Source organism: Diceros bicornis, chromosome 31, assembly GCF_020826845.1.
Source record: "Diceros bicornis minor isolate mBicDic1 chromosome 31, mDicBic1.mat.cur, whole genome shotgun sequence".
Classification (NCBI taxonomy): domain Eukaryota; kingdom Metazoa; phylum Chordata; class Mammalia; order Perissodactyla; family Rhinocerotidae; genus Diceros; species Diceros bicornis.
Window position 1 is genome coordinate 33,258,532 of NC_080770.1, and position 20,163 is coordinate 33,278,694.

Genomic DNA, 20,163 nt, shown 5'->3' on the forward strand with positions numbered 1-20,163 from the left:
AGAGAGCTGATTAAGAGCCCTGAGTACCTGGTGGGGCTTGAGATGTGATCTCAGTTGTAGATTGCTTTGCTGGCCCGTTTCCTTGGGGAACTATCCTGTTAGTATCTTTAGGGTTTTCTCTCAGGTTTATCAGATTCCCCAGAAAGACTGAGCTTCTGCTTGGAGGATATATGCTTGTCTGCCTGGCATTCTGGGAGCCAAGTTGGGGGAGAAGGCTAGGGAGCCTCAACATTCCAGATGTGTGGTTTCACTCCTCACTATGGTTTTCCTAACGTTGATGGTGTATGCCTAGTGTGACACAGACCCTCAGACAGAGACTCTCTATTTTGCCCTTTCCAGGGAATAAACTTCTGGTCTGTTGCTGGGATTGGGAAAAAACAGTCACTCAGTTCTTAGAGTGGGTAAGGAGAGCTGGGGTTCTATCTGATTCTTAAATAGACTTTAAACCCATCCTCCTACTTTTGGCCCTGCCTCCTCTGCCACATCCAGAGGTAGCTAATGCTGCCGATTCCTGAGTCTTTGGGGCATTCTGCTACACAAACCTGGTTGCTTTTCAACTTTCCCCACTGCTGGCTTAGGATTCAGCTTTTCCAAATTTGCTCAGTCAGTTACCAATGAACCATCACTTTCCAGTTTCAAATTTTCGTTGCTATTGTCTCTTCTTCCATTCTCTTTGACCCCATTGATTTATGCCTTTTTGGAATATGTCTTTATCGTCTCTTTAGAGGCTTACATGAGGGAATGGAGGTATGTCCACTCTTCTCTCTTTAACTGGAAGTCCCAAAGTAGATCTTGGCTTTAGAAGAACTAACACTTCACGCTATCTTATTTAGTGTGAAACAGGTGGACTACACCTCTCCTATGGAAAATTAAGCTCTCTCCAAAATAAGACTCTCAAGTGATAGACATCCTTGTAATTTTTTTCTTTTAGAAAAAATCAGTGTGAAGCTTCAGCCACCTCATAAACCTTTAGCCTTGCACATCTAAATTACCCAGACAGATAATCACAGCTCTCCCCCTCCCAGCCTCCCACACCCCCGCCCCCATTAAATCAGAGACTCATGAGTCCATTTCCTTTCCTTTAGCCTTTTAATATTTTCCAATAAGTGCTTTCAACTGGGCAATATACATATCATGCTTTCCTGATTATTACTGGTCCATCAATAAATATACAAAAATCAGAGGGAGGGTGTGCTGTGAAAAATCAAAGTAATAATGGTCATTGTACATGCATGAACAATGAGCTATTCTTTGAAAATTCAATGCAAGTGATTTACAAAAAGGCATACCTATGACATAAAGGTGAAGGGACAATGTTATTCTTATTCTTAAGTACACTTTTCTAGAGAAGTCGGAGGTTTCCTTTCTCCTACTCCTCTGCTGTACCAGTATTGCATGAACATTGGCTATGAAACCAATTCTAGGGGTCATGGTCTCAATATAACACTTTTTGAGAGGTTCTGCTGGAGAAATCCATTCTGCCAAGATAGAATCTACGGAATATGGATATAAAGATATCTTTGCCCCATTTTAGTTTTCACCCAGTGCTAATTTAAAGGAAGCCCCCAGGAGACAGAAAAGATTTACAATTATAGGAAAAATTACATCTTAAGCTCTCAGCTTTGCAAAACTCTCAGCTTTGCTCTCTTAAGCTTTGCAAAATAATAAAATACTGGTCCCTTAGTTTTACAAACAAGACCCAGTTTAATGACTTCGCTCAGGTCACCTGGCAAGCCACTGGTAGGAGTGATATGCAGTCAAGTTGTGCTTCCAAAGTTATGCCATTATTTCAAATGGGAAAGAATACATCCTATTCTATGAACATCAGGCAATATTGTGGGGGTTTTGCATCCAAGGATAGAAGGACCTCTCCTATTCCTGGACCTCTTATTCTGGACCTCTCCTATTCCTATCTTGAGAACACAGAGTAACAGACTACAATCATAATAAAAGGAAAGATGATATATAATTCCAAAATAAGATAGAAAACAATCTCCTGTCTCAGCCTATTTGTTGGGAATGTCTAGAAGGGGCGGAAACCATCAAAACTTGTATGACTATCCATGGCTCCAAAGAGAATCTGGGGATCACGTAGAGCCTGGGATAGCCCGCCTGAACCTGATCGTGGAGTGGCTTGTGGCATTCGGGTTACAGAGCCTGAGGGAGCCTGTCTGGGTCTGCAGCAGACCCAGGAAAGCTCTTGGAAGGCAGGGAGCACTTTGACACTGGTGGCAGTAACAACAGAGTTGGGCCTAATGTCGATTTTCTTTTCTTTCAACTTGAAAATGAAAAGAAAACCAGACAGCTGAGTATGGAACTGGCCAGTGATGTTCACAGAAAAAGAAAGAGGAAGTTTCAAAGACCATGGCAGGGAGGAGGGTGTGAGGGTGGATAGGGGAGAGCAGAGGTTGGGAAAGGGGCAGAAAGTGAGGATCTCTCCTTTAAATACACCCTTCAGAATCAACTCTTGTATAAGCCCAGCCCTGGTTTATGTAGGAGCTTTTCTCTTTTTTTCTTCTTCTTTTTTTCAGTCTGAGAAACACTGCCAGTTAAGCATATTAGTTTAGGCAACAGATGACTTTTTATGGTGGCCAAAGGAAGGAGGTCTCATTTTATAGGATCCCTAACTTTATAGATTCAATCTCCTCTATTACAAGTAGGCTTGGAAGTTCCAGGACCAATGGGGCCTCTGGAACTTATGAATAAAGACCACAGAGGACTTTCCACGTGGGGCATAAAGCCATTCTTCTCATATTTGGCCATAAACCTGCCTATCTAGTGATCAGATTCCAATGGTGGGAAGCCCTGTAACCTTTTGAGGAGTTCCCCAGCACTTAACTTATTCTGAGTAGCAACTGCCTTGGGGGCAGACAACTGGCTTGCTAAAGTATAAACAAATACAGCCATAAATATACCCAAACAGGATCTACATCGCTCCCTCCTCCCCTCACCAACCTGTGCCAATCAGTTGGCTACTGACTTTGGTTTCTTTCATTTCCATTGGCGTGTCCTTTTATCACAAGATGTCAAAAGGCACTTCCATATTGTTTTTGGACATCACTAACAGGGTCAGGATCTATGAGATGGGACCCCACAAATGGTAGGTCATGCAAATGTAATGTGACTTTTCACAGCCCTTCGGGAGAGAGAACAAATGGCCATTAAAACATAAAAGCAGGTGAAGCTCCTTCTTCAGAATTCGGGTTCTAGGACAACAGGACAGAAAGCCTTTGGAGCCTCAGAACTAAAATAGTGCGGTCTTCCTTGATCTTCTATGAGATTTGGTTGAGTGAGTTGGAGTGGGGGCTTAGTGGCTCTGAGATGAAAACTTTCAAGGAGGACCATTCTCACATCTTCCTGATGAGCTGTCGGGACCCAGACCTTGCTGGTTAAGAAGCTGAAGGATCGCAGCACAAAGGGTTAAGGCGGAAGAAATACAGATGTTTATTATGAATCAGCTTAAACCCTTTTATGCCTGTGACAAACTAACAAAAAAAAAAAGTCATACTGATCAAAGGACCTCCAGGGTTTAATGTTTCAAAAACACAGATAAATAGGTTACTACAGATAAATAGCTTCACCCTTTGGGTATCTCCCAGAAGCATTGGAAAAATTTCCAGGGGGTCTGTAGAAGGGGATGTGTAACCAGTACACCCCGATCCCCTACCCCACTGGAAAGCAACGTCCAGGGATTGGGGTGCTGGAGGAACAATATAGACCCATTCAAATTTCCTCCCAGGGACCAATCCCTCTTAGCCCTGGAGAATGTCCTTAGCAGGTGGCCATTACCTGGGAGGTGGGGTGGAGGGAAGGCTGGGGATCGGGAAGATGTATTTGCGGCTTTTGTGAGAAGCCATCCACAGCACACCCCAGGGGGTAAGAGGCTTCTAGGTGGGAACTGGAACGGTCAAATTCTTACTGATTATTAATTGGGCCCTCATTTCAGAAAGCAATGTTGTTTTTATAAATTGAAACTGACTTTGAAAAACAAAACACAAAAAACAAAAAGGAGTAGAAAATTTTATGCTAAAAAAAGATCCCCAATGAAACAATCAGTAGCACACTGCATCTGTGAAGGGTCCCAGCTCCCTCTCGTTTCTTTCTGAGGTTATGGGGTAGGTGCTACACCCCAATCTTCATGTCCACATTCTGCAGGTTCCGCGTCTCGTCGGCTGTCATAAACTGGTCTTGGGTCTCTGACGACTCCTTGTTCACCAAGTGCACCATCTCCTGAGACTTGCTGGCCTCTCCGTTGAGTCCACTTGCCTTTCTGTCCTCCACAGCTCCATTGCCATTGTTGATCACCAGCTTTTTCTTCTGTCCACACCTAATAATTTAAAAAGTCATATGAGAAAGGGGTGTAATGACCCAACTATTCTCGTCATTGTCCTCGCCATCATCATCATCACTACGGTTTATGATGCTCTTACTATGTTTCATCTCACTCACTCCTGACGATCGGCACCTCTCAAAGTGAGGCCTCTGGACCAGCAGCAAAAGCGGCACCTGTGAGCTTGTTAGAAATGCAGATTCTCAGCCCCGCTCCAGACGTATTGAATCTGAAAACTCTAGGAGTAGGGCCCATCATCTATGGTTTAACAAGCCCTCAGGGGCTTCTGATGCCCACTTGGGTCTGAGAACCCGTGGTCACAGCTCTGGGAAGCCAGTGCTATTATAGGTGAAGAAACCTTGGCACTTGGAAAATGCAACAACTTACCCCTGGTTACTCAGCTTGTAATAAAAGAATCAGGATTCAACTCTGGTATGTCTGACTCCCAAGTCGTAATTCTCCTTCCACCATACTCCGTAATGGGAGTGTTTGCCTCTTTTAAGCACGTTAGCAGTTTCTGCAGTCTCAGATAAACCATCGGTATGATGAGAATAAATCATTCTGGTCTGTGTACTCAAGAAAGTCCCATTACTTCCTCTCCCAGCCAACACTTGGTTGGTCTTTCAAGGTTTTTACTGCATGTTCCGAGAAGAATGAAACAACACTTTTCTAGAAGTATAAGCTCATATTGCTTTTTCCCTAACATTGGTTAACTTCCATATAGCCCTGGATACAGGAGGTTTAACTAAGACAAATTGTTCAGTTACTTGAAGGTTTCTCGGTAACATTACTTAAAATTCAAATGCAGAAGAAGTTTTCGATGGCAGAGCATGACCTTGATCTTGTCTCTGGGTCACAGCCTTGTCATAGCATTGCCTCACCCCACGCTGCCTGACGCAAAGTTTCCTCCTTCCTGCAACATGATCACTGCTACACATCCAGATGTCAGATTATGCTCAACGGAAGCAAAATGGCAGAACCCCAGAGCTACAAGCAGGGTGGGGAAGGGGGGAATGGGCCAGCATTTATCGGATACCTCAAGAATGCTAGGCACTTGACATGTAATTTCCTGTAATCCTCACAATCCTGCCACACAGCTATTATTCCCATTATACAGCAGTGGAAATTGAGGTTCAGGGAGGCTTAATAACTTGCTTGAGGTCACACAAGACGAACAGAGTCAATATTCTAATCTAGGCCTTTATGGCCCAAAGCCCGGGCTCTGCCTAGCTCTATTCATGCTGTCAACCATCTGGAGATTTGGAAACAGTATGACCTCGGAATTGTTCACTTTGCCGCTGGATATTTGGAGTTGTAGAGACAAAGCCTCTATTATTCGTGATCATGGGCTATTCCCTCTATGACTGCCAAGGCCAGAAACTTTAATCTCTTGTTTGGGGAAATAGAAATTATACCTCCTGAACAGGAGGTAGATCCTGTCTCCTCTGCCATCATGCTTGATGAGGGGTGGAGGGAAGGATGCCTGAACCGTGGAGCAGATCCGTGGGGCTGGTTATATATATGGATGCAGTCCACATAGACCAGAGCAGGGGCGTGGAAGGTCTGTTTTTGAGACCTTACTGCCGTGTGACCTGAGGCAACTCACTTAACTTCTCTGAGCCTTAGTTTTCTTATCTGTAACATCAGGCTATTAAGAGTACCACTCTCAGAGGACTGTGCAAAGCCCCTGAGACAGAGCCTGCACTGGATACACAAGTCTATTGTCATTGCTGGTTGCTCTCAGGATGTGGGATGAGGAAACCAAGGCCTTGGATAAGCACTTAGAGCAGTGGCTGGAAGACAGCTGATGTTCGAGAAGCCTTGGCTGCAGTTGTTGGTATAACGAGAGCCACATGCACTGGGTTCCGCTTGTTTCTCCTGGTGGCCTCCACCTGCCTTGTTTTCTTTACTGTGACGATGACTTAAAGGCCGAAGGTGGGATGCTGCTGGTATCATTTCACATTCTCAGGTGATATCTCAGGTATCCTTCATAGGAAAGGGGTCTTATTAAAGTAATTTCCATTTCCCACCTACTGGGTGGTTTAGAAGTTGAATGAAATATTGCGGGAAAGTGGTTTATAAGCATAAAAACATGTTTGTGCACGGGGGTTGAGGTGGGGATTAATGTTATCAGTCTGAACGAAGCTGGTTCTGAAAGTGAATCACAGTTGACCTGTAGGGCTTACGAATACTCTGCTCGGGTTTCGTCGTTCCGCCTGCATTTCTCTTTGGATTTATGCGTCTCTGTTATCTGAGTTCCGTCAGGGGGGTAGGATGAGTCTCATAAATAACTCAGTCCAATATTTAGTGCTCCAGGCACTTAATAAGCACTTTTAAAAGTCAAGTTCTAATTTTTTTCATTCTTCTTAGTTACAGGAATTTTTAAAAGAACATTAGAGCTGCAGGGATCAGAGGTCATCCAGCCCAGCCTCTTCATTATGTAAACTGGAGACTGAATCCAAGAAGGCAAGGATATCGTCTGACGCTTCACTGCTAGCCAGGGCAGTGCCTACATAGTATGTACAACTCAGATTTTCTGAGTCCAAAGGTCAGAGACCTCTGTGAACTGCATCTTGCCTTTATCTCCTTTCCCCATAAATCTCAGGCCTTAGCCAAGCGTGCAGTGACCACACAGCGTGGAAGGAGCCAGATGGCAGCCTCGCCAGGAGAGGGTGTGCAGGCTGGTTGGGGCTTAGAAACCAGGCAACTCACACTCAGGGTGTGGAGGAATTTACCTTGAAAGACTTAGGGGGGTAACTTAACGACTGATCTTAGGTCTCTTCGACCTGACAATCCTTAAAGATATGGAGAGATTTAATTGCATTGCGCTGTACGCTAGCCCCTAGCTGCATGTGACTATTTAAAATTAAATAAAATTAGAAATTCACTTCTTAAGTCATACTAGCCCATTTTGAGTGCAAAGTAGCCACAAGTGGTTAGCGATTGTGTATAAGGGTAGATGTAGCACATTTCCGTCGTCGTGGAGATTTCTACTGGACAGCGCTGTTGTAGAGGGCAGAACAAGGTCGAGTGCGCGTAGGTGACAGGGAGCTGTCTGCAGCTCACGAGCGGGGAGACACTTCTGAATCATGGAGCTTTACAGAGGGACAACCAAGCCGAGGGTGGATGCCTGCCTGCTGGGGTTTACAGAAAAGACGGTCTCTCCCACGGGAGAGGGAGCTGGGGAAGGCCTTTTCTGCACAATCAGCATAGAAACATCTTTAACCAGCCCTGTTTTGTGAAGACTTCTCTGGTCAGATCCTCACAGTTTTTCTTCTCTTCATACTAATTGGATAAATTCTTTAAAGGAGAGGCACCTAACTTCTTCTCTTGGGCCTCATCCAATATCTACCAACCCTACTGACTCCTAAAACAACTGTTTGCTCTTAAGGAGAGTGAAAGAAGTATGATTCCCATTGGAAAGCTGCAGTTCAAGGACTCTGCTTATATGAAGAACAGCAAGGAAAGATGGTGTGAGTTATGACAGGAATGGGAAAAGCTACAGAAATAATAGGACCCCCAAATCAGCATCTTGAAGACGAGGCGACTCACAGATCGCTTTGCTATGGAAGCCCGTGGTCAAGCACTGAACCTCAACTTCAGCAACTAATGCTTTTCTACTTTTATCTTTTAACCATAATTCATATAACAGTGCCTGGCACAGAGTACGTGCTCAATAAAAATTAGCTAACTCAAATTCAACAGGCCAAGACTGCCACTACACCTCAAGATCCTCTTGGAGAAGAGATGGTCCCTTTTCCTTTTTAATCTTCTCTTCCTCCTCACCAGTGCCGACAGTCATAGCCGCCACTCAAAAGATGTTTGCTGAGTAAATGAGGGCCTGTCGTAGGTCCCTATGTTCAACCAAACTTTCTTTGATGAAAATAGGATTCTGTAGCTCTCTAAAACATAACGCTCAAAGCAGAAAGGCCCCAGCCTTTTAAGAGGATTAGAAACGGGCTGGTGGCTTTAGCAACACAGCACACATTAAGGGGCCTTGCAGCCGTTTAGCTACGTGGCAAGTCTGTTTTCGATTATCAAATCAGGACATGGTATTTGAAGGCAGCGTCCAAGCAGCTACTTTTCCTGTGAGATACTCGCTGTGCTGGATCCCGCGTGTCCCTGTTTGCCTGTTGCCACGGTGACTGCTGGTCTCGGGACGAGGGGGAGGTAGAAGTGGGGCCCGTTTCTGCTGCTGACATGATGGGGAGGGACACTCGAGCTAACCAGCCACACTGTATGGGCTCCAGCTGCTCTCGGGGACAGCTGAGATGCTTCTCCGAGGTCTCCCCCACGTCAACGGCATCGGCGCCAACGTTTCTATGGTGACTTATGCAAAACTTATGGACTGTATATGTAAGCAGAAGTGGTGCATTCTAGGGCCTGGAACAAAAGGACCGATTCCCAACAATAGGAAATTCATATTTAATTGAGCAAAAGCAATCTAAGAGAAAACAAGGAGGCCGAGGGAAAGTATAAAGACTCTTTGTAAGGGTTCCCTCAAGTCACATCGTTTCAATTCAACTAAAAAAAAATCTCTTTCCACTTACTCATAGGAGACTTCTGGGAGGTCTTTCAGATTTCCTGGTTTTTGTTCCTTATACAATCGGCTCTCATGACTAATTTTTTTTATAACGCCCTCACAGGTACAGATAGCAACACAGCTATTCGACTTGACTGGAGCACTTTTATTAACTTGTACCAGTGTAAATGGCATTATTTGAAGTCCTCAGACCATTAGAGATACTGCATAGGCTGCACATGACAGTGGAATTAGCTGTTTGGTGCTTTCCACAAGCTGACAAGAAAGAATATAATTTTCTCCAGGTCTTCTCCCAAACTGAGGGGCATTTGCTGGCCTGTTAGATGATCTCATGAGACAAGAAAGGTGGCCCCACTTGGAAATAAGCTGCTTTTACCTTATAAGAAGAAATCTATAGGGACATTTACAAAGGGTTTCATGTTCCTCTGCATATGCTCAGAGAAAAATAATGCATCTTTAAAGTGTCTGGCAGAGGAAATTTAGATTTACACTTTCGGAGTACCCCTGCCAAAGTGCATTTCCTCTGTTGCTAGAATTACTGCTTTCCTTCACCTCACTTTAGGTAGCGGTGTTTCTGGAGCTTGGTGACAGCTCAACCAGGTATATGTATCATTTAAATAACTTCCAAAATGATAGGCCTTAGTTGAGGTAGGGAGAGGATGTGAAAATAGCCCACACACAGCTGTAGGGAGTTGACTGTCTTTATTCAGACTTTACTAAGGAAAGTTCATCATTTCACAGCCCTCATTGTCAGGGAGCTCTTCCTAGGTCATAACCTGAATCCTTTCAACTGCATCTTCCAGAAAATAGAAATAGTGTCATTACAAAAAACAAACAACAAGCAAACACACAAACCCAATGCTTGCTTTAGGTAAGAGTTCTAGAAAGTTCCATGGGCCTTAGGCTGAAGAGGATGACCAATCCTTGAATCTTTATACAGTGTTTTTGTGCATTGTGAATGTACTTCATAAATATATGCTTAATGAATCAATGACTGAGTATACATTTTTATGCCTTCCTGGTGAGATATTTCATAACTTTCGTCAGATAGAGTCTCCATGGGTTTAACCCTGAAAATATTAAGAACCACAAAAGATTCAACCACTATCCAAAAGCAGTGATCCGAATAATCACAGTGTCTCCTTTGTCTAAAGAGCATGCCAGAGCAGTGCTTCCTAAGCTATGCTGTGCACGTGAATCCCTGGGATCTTGTCAAAGCATAGACTGGGATACAGGAGGTCTGGGCAGGGACCTGAGATTCTGCATTTCTAACAAGCTCCCAGAGTGCCATGGCTGCTGGTTCCAGGGGATACACTCTGAGCAGCAAGAACACAGAGCCGACATTTAAATGAGGTCCTTTCAAAGTCGAGGGCCCCAAGGTGCATCGCCTTACCTTCTTCGACTGTTGACAGCAATGCAAACTGCGAGAATCAAAGCCAGGGCCAGGAGGGATGCCAAGATGATCAGCCATTCTGGTGTGAGAGAACCAAAAGATACCCATGAGCTTGGGAAACACACTTTGTTAAAACAAAAATGCACTTTATAAATTGACCTGGTCCAAACAAGAACCACAGTCAGCACTACGACGAGTCGGACCGAATGGCCCAATAGGCAGATAATACTGGAAGAACGATTTTGCTACGGGTATTTGTCCAACAGGCATCTTGTTTTAATCTCTCATCATCAGTCAGGATTTTCAAGTCCCTCTAGAAGGAACATGTTTCCAAAAAAGTGTAGAATAACCTGTTGAAACTTGTAGATGCCTTTGGTGCAATATTATTAAATACTAAAGGAAATTTATGCTTCCCTTGAAAGGAACATTCCTTTTCTATATAAGAGCATCCGCCTTACATTTTATCAAGAAACAAAAGTGGATGCCACATAATAGTGGGTGGGAAAAAGTACGCTCCTGTGGAGGGCTGAAGTTATGCACATTCACTGGGGGCCATTTGGCAAAACTTGTCAAAAGCCTTCAAAATGTTCATGGTTTTGATCCAGCAGTTACATTTCTAGGAATTAATAGGACCTCAGAAGTCACTATGAACATGTTCATTACTGGACTATTTATAAAAGTTGAAAACAACCTAATATCCAACAGTAAGGGATTGGTTAAATAAATTAGGGTATATCCATTGTATTATGTACTACAAAACAGGGGAAGAATATTTAGTGACATTGGAAAGCTGTGGCCAACCAGTTGGGAATGGTAGTTTACTAAACAGCATGTATGATATAATTACATTTTTGTATATAAATTACATTGAAAAATGATAGGAAGGACATATATAATAATGGTAACCATGGTATTTCTGGATGGCGAGGTATGTAATAAGTGATTTATATTTTTGTCCTTTTGTTTAGATGTACTTTCTAAAATGTCTCCAATAATCATGTATCATTTGTGGACTACTAAAATCAAGCTTTAATAGGATAAAAATATGACTTGACAACGTAAATAAATTCTACTGCCCAGTGGGTTGTGTATCTGTGCAATGAACGAGAGTTTGTGAAACCAGAAAGATGGGAAGTCATTCATTGTCCATTCCTCTTTGGGAGTCTCGGTTTTCCTCTGATTTCCTGCTCAGTACTGCCTCTGCCTGACTGCTACCTGCTTAGGTGAGTATGGGGAGGGAGGTAGAGTCAGGAGGTGGGGAGGCCGACAGGAGGGTATCATTTCTGTTCTTTCCCCTGGACTCCAGTCCTGAGATGCCTCATATTCACTCTCACTAGCGCAGGGAAGAATCCTGCTGCCTGGTTATAGCTCGTTGCCTCTCACTCACCTGCTCCTCCCTGGCAGCCCACTCCCTCTCTCCATGTGCTGGTGCTCTGCCTTCAGCCGCACTCAGGCAAGCTGGGGCAAGGGGGCGAGGCACACACCACATTCCTCCCTCTCCCCAAGGGAGGCTCAGCTTGAGACCTCTGAAGAGGGAAGAGTTGAAAGGATAATTTATAACCCTAGGAAAACCCTTCCTTTTTTTGTAATCCTCTTTTACAAACGCTTAATTTTGAGCCCAAGTCAAAAAAAGAATTTGCCTCAAATGCCTTAAATCTTGATGCTAAGGAGAGCCAGGTGTCACAGCCCCCTCCTTGCACAGGTAACACATTCTGAAACTTTCTTCTGTCTGGATCAGTGAAGACTGTCCAGAAAAAGTAGTTTGGGGGCCAGAAGGATGTTTTCACTCCACCCAACACACATGGCCCTTGTATCACCTCACTGTCTACAATGTGAGAGGAAAGTCACACGCTTCACCCCTAAACCCAGAAATAAAGGGGAGAGTGGATGGGGATAGGAAGAATCTGGGTGTGACAGGGAGTCCCGTGGGTGATCGCCATCTGGGAAGGAAGCTGTAGTAACTAACATGGCACTTCTCGGGGATAGGCCAGGGACAGGTCTGAATATGAGCTCAGCCAATCTATGGGACTGGGTGGAAAAAAAGAATGTTCCATGCTTTCCCACCAAGAAGCTGTAGTGCTCTCATTCATCCTTTAGCTTGCAGAGAGTAGCCATCAGTTTCAAGGGTTGGACACCTAGGAGAATATGCTTTTGAATTGGTCTCTTCTTTCTGGGACATTTAGACAGACCTGCTTTTAGCATTTTTTTTTTTTTCTTCACAGCTTAAAACTCACCTGGAATTTGAGGTTTCCGTATAGGACCCGAGGTCGTGTTTGCCCCACCTCCTTGACTCCCTCTTGAGTATCCTAAGGGAAAAAACAACATCTCTCAGCCAAAGTTTGAAACGCATAACCACAAGTTCTTTACAGAGCAGCACACAGGGCCAGCCTCTATGTTCTGCATCACTGTGAAGCTATTCAAAGACTCAAGCCACAGACATTTATAAAGTGTTACACCAAAGATACCTCCCCAGAAAAGTTCGTTTTGATTCAGGCTAAGGTTTGGAAATGTTATTTTTCATCAAGACATGAGGATTCTCACCAGCAGCGTTGTGCAGTATGTAAGACCTTGGGCTGCAGAGCAGGATAGCCCTGGACTCGAGTCCTACCTCTGCCTCTTGTTGGCAGTGCGCCTTGGGTCAAGTTATCCTCTCCAAGCCTCAGTTTTCTCACTCGTAAAATGGGGTAATAATAGCATCCACTTGATCATAATTTGACAGAGGTTTAAAGAAGCACACAATAATGGTAATTGTGTGTAGCTGTTATGTTCTATTTTTAATTTAGAATCTTGCTACTCAAAGTATGGTCCTTGCACCAGCAGCATAGGCATCACTTGGGAGCTTGCTAGGAATACAGAATCTCAGGCCTCATCCCAAGCCTACTCAATAAGAATCTTCATCTATCAAGATCTCTAGGAGACTCACATGCTACAGAAAGTCCAAAGGAAATCTAAAAATCACATCTGATATCATCAGAGAAGTGAACATAAATATTACAAAATAAGGACTTGGGGTCACGGCCCTTTCTGTCTATGAAAAATCACCCTATTAGAGTCCCTGCTGATATATTACTGAAACATGCCTTGTTTTTAGAAGGCTGAACATTTTCTACTGCTACAAAACAAAACAAGGAAACAAACCAAAAAAATCTCAAGCTGGAAGGAAGCATCCAAGACAAAGACTCCACAAGTCAGAACAGGAGGCTCATCGAAATGAGGGAGGTATCATATTGTAAAAGAAACTTCTAAGACATCTTGTGAAGAGACTCACCCAAATGAAAGCTGTGGTTTGTATTTGTGTTTTTTATGCTTCCTCCACTGCTTCAAAACAAAATTTGAAAATTCCCACCAAAATGAACGCTTTTTTCTCTACCAAATGGGAACCCACTGCAGAATCCTGAAGGCCTCCAAGGGAAGAAAAAAACCAGGGAAGTCTGTTTGGCCAACCAATGGATGAAGATGGCTGGGCTTTAAATGAAAAGCTTTTCTTAGAGCGTCAAACTGTAGACTGTGTGTGGTGGACACTGACATCATGACTCTGGTGGTTACTTTATACAGTATGGCTCCATTTATGCAATCTGACGTTTTTGTTAAACTCAGAATGGAGCAAAACAAATTCTTACCAGATGTATGGCCATTTCAACATATCCCATGCCATTCTGACAGTGGCTTTTCACTTTACACACTTCAGAAGGAGTCCGTGGTGCTTCCTGGCTGCCTCCTAGAGTTCTTGGTCACTGGCAGGTGTTCACCTGCACAGGCCATGGGATACTGGCCATGTAAACTGGACACCTTAGGCCTGGAAAACCACCTAAGAGGTGCAGTTACTCTTGCTGGTCTTTCTCTGACTCACAGTAGCCTTTGATATTGGAAAGGGAGGCTATTAATGGATCATAATCTCTTTATTTTGATTTTCAAAAAAAGCGCTCCCAGCAAGGAAAGATCTGGGTGTGTGTACAACCAGATGAAACCTCTTGTTTGAACAATGGACACCTGTGCAGGAGTCAAACAAAAGAGACCGCTCCTGCCCACCTGAATCTCACTTCAAGCAAAAGCCGAAGAAGAGGGATGAGACACAGCAGGCCTCATCTTGCGCCCTAGAGGGCTGCAAATCTAGCCAGGGTGGGGCTGGCCAGGAAAGTAGGTTCTGCAAAGAGGGACGCTTGACATTGCAGTAGGGAGATGAGATCCAGTCTGAGACGTGTGCACAGAGACAATTCAACTGGCTTCAACTTTGAGAAAAACAGTCTAGGATAGTGCTTCTCAAACTTTAATGTATATATAAACCACCTCGTGGAGGGGGAGAGGTCTGGTTAAAATGCAGATCTTGATTCAGTAGGTCTGAATGGCTGGGGATTCTGCGTTTCCAACCAGCTCCTAGAGGATGTCCCTGCTACTGGTCCAAGGACCACACTTGGAGAAACTGGGCTCTCTTGATTTTAGAGAGCATTGTCTCTTAGTAATACTTCCCTATCATTTCCAAAATACTTTCACATTCCCGATTCCTCATGTTCTTCATAAGAATTTTAGGAGGTAACTGAGGCCGGTGTTCTGATTCCCTTTTTACTAATAAGGAAACTGAGGCTGGGAAAGTCTAAATGCCCCACCCAGGACTCCAGAGAGCCTGGGACTTCTGTCTTCATTTTAGAAGCATTTCTAATGAAGAACCCACACCCCTGGGTTCTTCATAAAAGGTTATTGCTAAAGCTACCATGTAAATACCCATCTTCATATTTGCTTTAGGTGTGTGAATCTTTAAGCCTGGCGGCAACCAGCCTTGACTTAGCGTGAAGAGGAGGACAACAGTACATTCACCTGGATCACCTGGCTTGGCTGGGGGCACCTGCACCTACGATGCTCGGGGAGACGACAGTTAAGACAGCACCGGCAGAACCTTTCAGTGGCCCCAGCAACAGGGGGCACAAGGAAACCTGCCTCATGTCAGACTTCTGCTGCTCAGAGTACTGTTTCCACAGCAAACAGGTCCATTTAGTAATGCACGCTTGGGAGCAATTATGGTCATTACAGAGGGCTCGCTCCAGACCCTGCTTAGGAGAGGCAAATATGGGACCCCTGGGCTTGAAACCTGGCTCCACCACCCAACTCACCAGTCATGTCAACTCAGCCAAGTTAGTTAGCCTCTCTGAGCCTTAGTTTCCTCATCTGTAATATGGGGACAATAATAGTATTTATGTAGGTCTCAGGGTTTGTAGGATGATTGAGTTAACAATAAATGAAACACAGGAAATTGCTGATAACTGACTGTTGACCTACAGAAACGGCAGTTCCATAGGGTCCAACCTAATACACGGAAAGTGTTTAGAACAATGCCACTGACACGCAGTAAATTCTCAGTAAATGCTAGCTGTTCTGCCATGTGCTGGGATTATGCTAAATGCTTTACATGTATTCTATCATTTAGTCTTGAAAACAATGCCCTCTGACAATTATTATTATCCCAATTTTATTGGTTAGGAAATTGAGTCGCAGATTCTCTAAGCAACGTCTCCGGTTAGTGTGTGAAGTTGCTGGGATCAAACCCAGGCCATTCTGACTCCAAAACCCACCATCTTAATCACTCGGTGTAGTGCAGTGTTACATCGAGACCCTGCTTGAACTCTTCCTGATCCTTTCAGACAGAAAAATTTTCTCCAAAGCAGGAGTTCTCAAAGTGTGGTCCCTGTCGCAGCAGTATCAGCATCACCAGGGAACTGATGCAAAACGCAAATACTCAGGCTCCACCCCAGACGTGCTGCATCAGAACTTTAAGGACGGGCCCAGAAATGCGACGTAACAAGCCCCCTCCGTGATTGTGAGGCATGCTAAGAAAGCTGGAGAACCACTTGTATAGAGACGCTGACTCATACTTCAGTAATAATCAGCAGGTTCAATGATGATGACAGCAAGTAACTAAAGCAGCTCAAACTCACCAGGTGATTCTGTTCCATGGGTGGTATGGGACCTCCCACTGTGGTCATCGGAGGAGCCTTGGTCTTCTGTAAGGAGAATCAGGGAAGGTTCAGTGCGGTGTGTTCTGGTTACACCGCCATCTGCATTTCTTCATGTTTGCATTTTCATACAGCCCATCACAAAGTTTAGTCATTTAAAGGTAACCAAAAAACGATGGCAAAGGAGCCTTGAGTGGATCCATGATATTAATTACTGTTCATGACTTAATCCACTATTGAGTGGGCTAGAGTTTTAATCAAAATTAAGGAAACTAAACAGCAAAGACCATCGAGGAGGTGCGGCGTTGGAAGAAATCTATGTCTCCGCAGGTCTGAGGTTGGGACTTGATAGTGTGCCTTTGAAATAAGGACTGTATGCTTTGGATGATGACAAATGTGATCACAGGGAGTGGGTGTACTCTGAGGCTTTGGGCATGAGACATTTAAAGAGATTTCTCTGACGCAGGAGATAGAAAAAGCTTTGGGTGTGCAATAAAGGATCTTGGGGTTCTATTATGTAAAGATTCAAAGAGAAAAGTTAACTGCTTATTTAGAGAAAAAGAGCCTGAAGATAAGTGAAAAAGAAAGGGGGAGATGATAGCTAGCATGTGAATAATGTGTATCTGGTTATTGAAAAACATTTCAAATAATATTTTTCAAAAATTAAATCTGTATTTTGAACTCCAAGAGTTAATATAATCCCATCTTCTCAAACATCCATCACCAAAAGGCTTTAGATTGAGACAAGTTCATGAATTGCTAAAATCTGGATCCACAGGTCAAATCTTGGATTTAGCATCTGAAAACTCGCACTCTGCTCCCTCCTCCCCACACATTTTCCAAAACTATCTGAAATCTTAAAACAAAATAAAACAGAAGAATGGTTTCATCAGATGGCTCTAGTCACGCATTATGAAGGTACCTATAAGGAATATACAGTAATCTGATCACCACCATTGATGAGAGAAGGCGGAGGGAGGTGACTCGTCATCTCTCATGTAATGGTATAGAGGAGATAGATTGCTTTGTTCCTTGGCTGATGGTTAGAATAACTGAAAACAGCATTTGCTGAAAGGCCAACATCAATACTACCACCACCACCACCGTCACCACCACCACCACCACCACCACCATCACCACCACCACCACCACAACCACCATCACCACCACCACCACCATCACCACAACCACCATCACCACAACCACCATCACCACCACCACCATCACCACCACCACCACCACCACCACAACCACCATCACAACCACCACCACAACCACCACCACCACCGTCACCACCACCGTCACCACCACCGTCACCACCGTCACCACCACCACCGTCACCACCACCACCACCACCACCACCACCGTCACCACGACCACAACCACCACCACCACCACCACAATTCTGAATGTTTTAGTTCTTAATATTAAGCATAAATATTGAGAAAAATGTATGGGAAATAATGAGCCTTTTCTGAGTGTTTCAGAAGAAACCCAAGAAACCCCCAATTCTTGATGAGAGTCAGATAACTTACTAATCACTTCATCCATAGAGAACCATGGAAAATCTGTACCACCGTGGAATGTAGAAGGAATCAGCATATGTGAATATCAATTTTATAGAAAGCATTTTATTTACTAACAAATAGGCTATGTAATCCTTCTAGGCTACTGTAATCATTAAAATTGCCATTTAAAATTTAAATTCATTAGGTGCGTAACAGGCCTAATTTTGCCAAAAGAAACTAGGCAGTGCTCTAAGATTCATTTCTCCAGAAGAATACTGACAATGCTACTTGGAATTTTTAATAAGTGAGGGCAGAACCATGCTGAATAAAGAACTAGAGGGTGTACGGAGCTTTGTCTCTCCAATACTGCGAGGTTAGTATTTTTTAAAACTGTTCTCCTTGAAGCCCAGGGTGGGCAGCCCAGAGGAAGGATGCCAAGTGTGTGGCGTTCTGGCTCTTCTGTCCCCACACCAGTCAGAGCATCACAGCATTCATGTGTTTTATATATTGTGTTCTCATAAGATTTATTCTTTTCTTTTTTGAGGGAGAGGGAGGGAAAGGACATCTGCTACAAAAATATGTATATTTAAAATCACTAATCTTTAATATGCCTTAGTGGTTGAGTGGTAAGAAGCACTTGAATAACTGGCCCTCGGAGGAGGGAATCAGATTTTAGTGTCTTAGCCAGAGTAGGCACTTACCAGTTCCCTTTTCTTCAATGTTAGTTTCTTAATGTAAATGGAGAAACAAAGAAAAACAGAAGTAGGGAGGTTTGCTTATTTGAGAAAAAAAGTCTCATTCTCATTCTAGGTCCATGTCCCACTTAGTGCCACTTAGTCATCTTTGGTCATCTCTTTGCCATTATAATACGAGAAATGGTGCCTATTCATCAATAGCAGATTAAATCATAAAGTTGTAAGTGTGCATCATAACTAGAAGAGGTTTATCCATAAGCCCTTCACCAAAAGTAAAATTCACCAACCCATCACCAATAAAAGATAATAATTTCAGAAAAAAGATATTAGTATGTGGAAATTATTCACATGTTGGGTAAAACCTTACTAAAAGGACAGCATGTATTAGTTGAATCAAATGCAATTGCTAATATTTAACTACTCTGACCTACAGAAATATCGATATGGTTCAACTTAATATAACACAGATCAGGAACAAGACAAGGAAAGAAATTCTACCATAATAACCAAGTCACAAAAATAAATGGAAATTACACTGGCAAATAAAAGTATTATTTATCTAAAGTAAATCTAAATTTGCTTGCACTAGAATGACAACCTGTGATGAAAGCCATTCCCATGTCACAAATCAGTCCAATCATAGGCTTCACAGAAAATGTCCCCTGTAATATGAAAGTATGTGTTGTTTCTCTACATAGAGATAAGCAAACCAGATAACAAATGGCCAAATTACCTGAAAAGGAACCATCAACATCAGAGTTGGAATTTCCAACGACAGTAACTTTGGTAACTCCAGGGGACCCAGTCTTAGCGGGGGTCACTGGGATGAGGGTGCTGTATTCCTTTGTGTCTGGGGGATGAGGAGTATAACCCTCCACCGAAGTAGTTGAGTTTTCAGAAAAGTTTCCACTTCTCTTTCCACCTCTGCCATCATTCCTGTCTGTATAGAGGTGCAATCAATGGTAAACTCACATTTCTAAGACCACCACCATTGTGAGCTTGTCTTCAGAATGTGCAATTGCTGCAAAAGTTTTCCACTTGTTATTTGTGAACATGGAGCAAAAGCAGTGTGATTTGTTACACTATTGAACAGAATCAATATTTTGCAATTGACACGACCTGGACATCACTCAACAGAAGAGATTTTGGTGATCCTAATACCCAGAAAAGGCACGCGTTGCAACATCTGCCTGGGTTATTAAAGGTTTATACCACTACAACTGTGACCTTGAAGTCAACTTGGGTACTAGAAAATCTTGAGCTCTCACTCAATTGGACCCACCTTTGATGAAGTGGAGGCAACACACCATTGAATTGAAAGGTAAAATTATGCTGCCTGCAGTTAGAATAGCAAATGCAAGCTTTCAAACACCTGAGGCTTTGATTAGTTTTTCCTTTGCCAGAAGGGCACTGCTTCTTGGTCACCAGCACCAGGGATTTGTGTCCAGAGGATAAATGGCAAAATAATATTATTAATGCAAGGAAAATAGAGAGTGATATAATATAGACCTTTATACCAATTATAAATCACATGTAAGCAATCTGTTATTTTTAAATCAAGCCACTAACTCTAGGCTTAATAAACCTGATCTTTAAGATAAGAAATATAGTTTGCACTTAATGTACAACAACTTCTAAGAGGTCTACAAAGCAGAAAAATCAGAGAACCATCACCAGCCACACCTTCTGATCAGAAGCAACGGCATAACAGCAGCCAGTTGATGTACCTCCACCAATGACACTGCGAAA

General features: G+C 43.3%; 1 protein-coding gene across 10 annotated transcripts in view; it reads right to left on the reverse strand.

The window, feature by feature from the left end:
- Nucleotides 1–1,070: 1,070 nt before the first annotated feature.
- The window catches only part of CD44 (CD44 molecule (Indian blood group)), an 87,315-nt gene continuing 68,222 nt past the window's right edge, over nucleotides 1,071–20,163 (reverse strand). For 6 of the 10 annotated variants that reach the window (XM_058527148.1, XM_058527147.1, XM_058527149.1 and 3 more), the window contains 5 exons: nucleotides 19,148–19,354; nucleotides 16,194–16,259; nucleotides 12,501–12,572; nucleotides 10,267–10,345; nucleotides 1,071–4,327 (listed from right to left, as the gene is read on the reverse strand). In XM_058527148.1, coding sequence (XP_058383131.1) covers nucleotides 4,123–4,327; nucleotides 10,267–10,345; nucleotides 12,501–12,572; nucleotides 16,194–16,259; nucleotides 19,148–19,354 — 629 coding nt within the window. In that variant the 3' untranslated portion in view covers nucleotides 1,071–4,122. The remainder of the gene's footprint in view (nucleotides 4,328–10,266; nucleotides 10,346–12,500; nucleotides 12,573–16,193; nucleotides 16,260–19,147; nucleotides 19,355–20,163) is intronic. The other 4 variants (XM_058527155.1, XM_058527156.1, XM_058527152.1 and 1 more) reach the window with 3 other exon arrangements.